The sequence below is a fragment of the Rhincodon typus genome, chromosome 19, assembly GCF_021869965.1.
Source record: "Rhincodon typus isolate 14 chromosome 19, sRhiTyp1.1, whole genome shotgun sequence".
NCBI classification, from domain to species: domain Eukaryota; kingdom Metazoa; phylum Chordata; class Chondrichthyes; order Orectolobiformes; family Rhincodontidae; genus Rhincodon; species Rhincodon typus.
Window position 1 is genome coordinate 53,204,625 of NC_063350.1, and position 5,184 is coordinate 53,209,808.

At 47.2% G+C, this 5,184-nt stretch overlaps 1 protein-coding gene across 1 annotated transcript in view; it reads left to right on the plus strand.

Moving 5' to 3' along the window:
* Positions 1-4,436: 4,436 nt before the first annotated feature.
* Positions 4,437-5,184, plus strand: part of LOC109921295 (regulator of G-protein signaling 9-binding protein-like) — a 4,709-nt gene continuing 3,961 nt past the window's right edge. Inside the window, exon 1 of the mRNA XM_020521325.1 lies at positions 4,437-4,698. Within this exon, the coding sequence (XP_020376914.1) occupies positions 4,437-4,698 (262 nt within the window). The remainder of the gene's footprint in view (positions 4,699-5,184) is intronic.

A 5,184-nucleotide genomic window follows, 5' to 3' on the forward strand; every position in this document is an offset into this window, starting at 1 on the left:
ATACTATCTCCACCATTGAACTAGATCACAGCATTCTCACAATCCCCATATCCCTCAATATTGCTGATATCTGACAATGGATCAATTGCTTTCTTGTGCATACTCAATGACTCAGCTTCCACAGTCTCTTCAGGTAAAGGATTCCGAAGCTTCACCTCCCTCTGAATGAAGAAATCCCTCCTCATTCTCAGCCCTAAATGGCTTTCCCCTTATTCTGAGGCTCCCCCGGTTCAAGCCTCACCTGCCAGCACTAACATTCACCTTGTAAGAATTTTGTGTGTTTCAATGAGATCGTCTGTCATTAGAGTCATACAGCTGTACAGCACAGAAACAGACCCTTTGGTCCAATCAGTCCATGCCGACCAGATATCCTATATAAATCTAGTCCCATTTGCCAGCATATAGCCCATATCCCTCTATACTGTTCCTATTCATACACCCATCCAGATGCCTTTTAAATGTTGTAATTGTACCAGCCTCCACCACTTCCTCTGGTAGCACATTCCATACACACACCACCCTCTGTATGAAAAAAGTTGCCCCTTATGTCCCTTTTAAATCTTTGTCCTCTCCTTAAACCTATGCCCTCTCTAGTTTTGGACTCCCCCCACCCTGGGGAAAAGACGTTGGCTATTCACCTTATCCATGCCCCTCATGATTTTATAAACCTCTGTAAGTCACCCCCTCAGCCTCCAATGCTCCAGGAAAAATAGCCCCGCCTATTCAGCCCCTCCCTACAGCTCAAACCTTCCAGTCCCGGCACATCCTTGCAAATCTTTTCTGCATCCTATAGGCATAAATTGCGTCCCATTGGCTTATGGTACAAAAAGATATAGGAACAAGCAGGAGTAGGCCATTGAACTAGATCACAGCAGGGAGACCAGAACTGCACACAATATTCCAAAAGCGATTCTTCCAACCTCCAGAGAATACAGACTCAGTCTTCTCAATAGCCCCTTCCTAGACAATCCCACCATCCAAGGAATAAGTTGGGCAAACCTCCATTGCATTCATCTGGAACTGCAACCAATGAACAACTGAAGCAAGCTTTCAGTGACTTGAGCGAAGTCATCCAGTCTCCCCTGGACTTCAACGCTGGTCAATCTCTCAACAGGTAAGAAATATTTCACTGAGATAACACAGTGTGGAGCTGGAGGAACACAGCAGGCCAGGCAGCATCAGAGGAGCAGGAAAGTTGATGTTTCGGGTCGGGCCTGCTGTGTTCCTCCAGCTCCACACTGTGCTATCTCTGACTCCAGCATCTGCAGTTCTTACTATCTCTGAGAAATATTCCACCTTTCTGTTTCTCCCACCTACGTGGAGAAGCTAAACATTCTTTCCACATTCTTGTCCATGACCCATGTTCTTGCTCCCTCACTCAGCCTGTCCAAATCCCCTTTTAACCTTCTTGTATCCTCCTTACAACTCACATTTCCAATTTATGTTGTATCACCAGCAAACCTGGAAATATTACGATGGGTTCCCCATATCCGAGTCATTGATTATAGATTGTGAAGATTTGGGGCTCCAGCACTGATCCATGTGTTACTGCACTCGGCACCACCTTCCCAACCTCAACATGATCCTTCATTCTCGGTCTCTGCTTTCTGATAATCAACTCTAGACACATACTTAATTATCCCCTCAATCACAAGGACTCTACGTTTATTTAATAATCTCCAGGGTGGGACCTTATTCAAAACCTTTAAAAATCTACATACATCACATCCACTAATTCTCCCTTACTTTCTCTGAGATACATCCTCAAAACCCATCACCAATAAGAGACAATATAACCACTACCCCTTGACTTTCAATGGCATGACCATCAGTGAATCCCCCACTATCAACATCCTGGGGTTAACCATTGACCAGAAACTCAACTGGACTCACCACATTAACACAGTGGCTACAAGAGCAGGCCAGAAGCTGGGAATACTGCAGCGAGTAACTCATCTCCTGACTCCACAAAGCCTGTCCACCATCTACAAGGCCTGACTCAAGAGTGTGATGGAATACTCCCCACCTGCCTGGATGAGTGCAGCTCCAACAACACTCAAGAAGTTTGACACCATCCAGGACAAAGCAGCCGCTTGATTGGCAACACATCCACGATATCCACTCCCTCCACCACCGACGCCCAGTAGCAGCAGTGTGTACTATCTACAAGATGCACTGCAGAAATTCACCAAAGATCCTCAGACAGCACCTTCCAAACTCACGACCACTTCCATTGAGAAGGATAAGGGCAGCAGATACATGGCAACACCACCACCTCCAAGTTCCCCTCCAAGCCACTCACCATCCTGACTTGGAAATATATCGCCGTTCCTTCACTGTCGCTGGGTCAAAATCCTGGAATTCCCTTCCTAATAGCATTGTGGGTCGACCCGCAGCAGGAGGAATGAAACGAAAGCAGCTCACCACCACCTTCTCAAGGGGCAATTAGGGATGGGCAAGAACTGCTGTGCCCAGCCAGCAATGCCCACGTTGCAAGAATAAATAAAAACAACCTATGACAGCTTTGTCATACATGATCCTTATTGGTTCTGCCCACTCAGATCATACTTAATGCCTAGTTATTACATCTTTTATTATAGATTTAGCATTGACCCTCTGTAAGGCTAGCAGGTCTGTAGTTCCCTGTTTTCTCATACCGTCTTTTCATAAATACTTGGTGACATTGACAAAATTCCAGTCTTCAGGGACCATTCCAGAATTGATAACATTTTGGAAGATAATCATCCCCTTTGTTTGAAGCCACCTCTTTCAAATCTCTGGGACTTAGAATATCAGGTTCAGGGGACTTACCAACCTTTAGTCTTATTAATTTTGTTTCAGTCCTTCATTCTCACCGGTCCCTTGCCTTTTAAATATTACAAGACTTTCTGTATCTTCTTCTGTAAAGACAGATGCGAAATAATCATTTCACTTCTCTGCCAATTCCCTATTTCCCAAAATAAACTCCTGTCTCTGCCTGGAATGGATCCACATTTGTCTTTGTTCACAAACCAAAAGAAGCTTTTACAGTCTGTTTTTTATATTTCTCACAATTTTACTCTCAGTAAGGTCAGAAGTCGCATGACGTCAGGTTACAGTCCAACAGGTTTATTTGAAATCACGAGCTTTCAAAGTGCTGCCCCTTTGCCAGGTGGAGTCTTCACCTGAAGGAGCGAGGATCCGAAAGCTTGTGATTTCAAATAAACCTGTTGGGCTATAACCTGGTGTCGTGCGACTTCTGACCCTGTCTGCCCCAGTCCAACACCGGCACCTGCACATCATACTCTCAGTGAAAGGTTGCTGATTTTAATGGAGATATGATGCATTCCTGAGGGTGGAGAGAACTCTGTATATTATTGTGGGGAGAGGTTGGAGTGTTAAATGTTAGCTCATATCATTGTGAGGGAGATTTGCACTGCCAGAGGTGTCACCTGTTTAACACAAAGCTACATCAGGACCCCGTTTCCCGGCTCTGAGGAATTGAGTTTCAACCCCATATCCTGGCCACATGTATAATGCCTGCACCAAGACAGATGTGGAATACCCGTTCATTCATTTCCTAACTGTGGGTGAGATATTGACTTGTAAAGAATCGCCTGTTGCGTTTCCTACATCGCGATCCCAATGACTCTGTTTCAGGGTGCTTTATTGGCTGGGAAGGGGTACATGCTGAGATTGTGTGGGGTTCCAAATAAATGCAACCTTCCTCTTCTCTCCTAGCCTAGATGGCCCAAATGGCCTGCTTTCTTACTGGGAGAGATAGGTAGTTCTCTGTAACTCGATGGGATCTTTGTAAACACTGTGTGATGGACCCACAGAGCTGATCACTATCCCTCTCGTGGCAGCACAGATTTACACTGACTCCAGTCACCGTCAATTTCAAAAACACTGAACATGTCTCAAAACTCCACGGTCATGTTAGTGAGCAAGTTACGCTGCTCCTTCAGGTACAGACCTCACAAAGCTGTACCCAAACTCCTGACTGCTTTCAAATCTCCAGCCTCCTTCATTACTGGCAGGAACAGCTAATGACAATTCCTGCTTCAGATTCATTTACGAATATACCCTCAGGTTTTTGTACTAACAGCTGGTATCCAGATGCTGGCAGTACCTCAGAGAGTAGGCACTACTGCCTCTGTCAGTGCCCAATGCCAGCCAGTCTTCCCGTCAGGAACACTGAGCTCAGCACCTCAAAGAGTTGTTCCAAAACTCTGAATCCCAGACGCTGGGAGAAGGTCAGCCTGTTTCCCTGAGTCCAGAGTGCCACTCCTCCCTTACTGGTCCTAGTGCAGGGCCAGTGCGTGTGTTACATCTCTCAGCCAGTGTCAGCAGTTTATCGGGGAATGATGAGCACTCGGTGAGGCACAAAGAGCACCCCCCACCCCCGTGTATGGTCTGTGTCGGTGAGCTGGAAGCAGAGGTGCTGGGACTGAGCGATGAACAGCGTGTGTGGCTCTCGGTTGTCCCTCATCCCCTCGCAGGCCCTGAGCTGCCTGCGTTCCTACCTGCTGTGCCAGCTTAGTGAGCCAGGCTGGGGGACTGAGATGCTCAATGACTGCCAGCACACTCAGGGATTCTTGAACACGCTCGGTGTGTCTCACCGTGAGCTGGCACTCTCTCTGGGAACAACGTGTGACTCCATCCAGCTCCGACAGAAGCTTCAGGATATCAGGGGCACAGTCCACCAGCACAGTGCAGGTACCCGGGGCGTGGGGTGGATTGGTGGAGGGAGCTCTGATCGGGTCAGTACAACTTGGGGAGTGCTCCAATGAGATGTGTTTACACCATTCTGCATTATCACTTAGCCCAGCTCACTGTTACCATGCCTTTTTTGTGCAGATATATCCCATGTCACTCGCTCACCCTGTAAACTAGCTCCTGTTGCTGTGCATTCTGCAGTGAGGGAGGCGTTCACTGGGGGCAGTTCACTGGGGGATGGCATTGCTGGGTACAATACCTCATTGGGGTACAGCTTCCCTCACTGGGTCACAGGTTCCCGCTGGGGTCTAGTATTATTTGTTACAGTATCTCAAAGTTACAGTATCTCAATGGGTACAGTCTCATTCACTAGGGGGGTACAGGCTCCTTCATTGGGGGGTGCGGAGTCATTCACTAGGTACAGTCACATTGACTGGGCACAGTCTCACTGACTGGGACACAGTCTCACTGACTGGGTCACAGTCT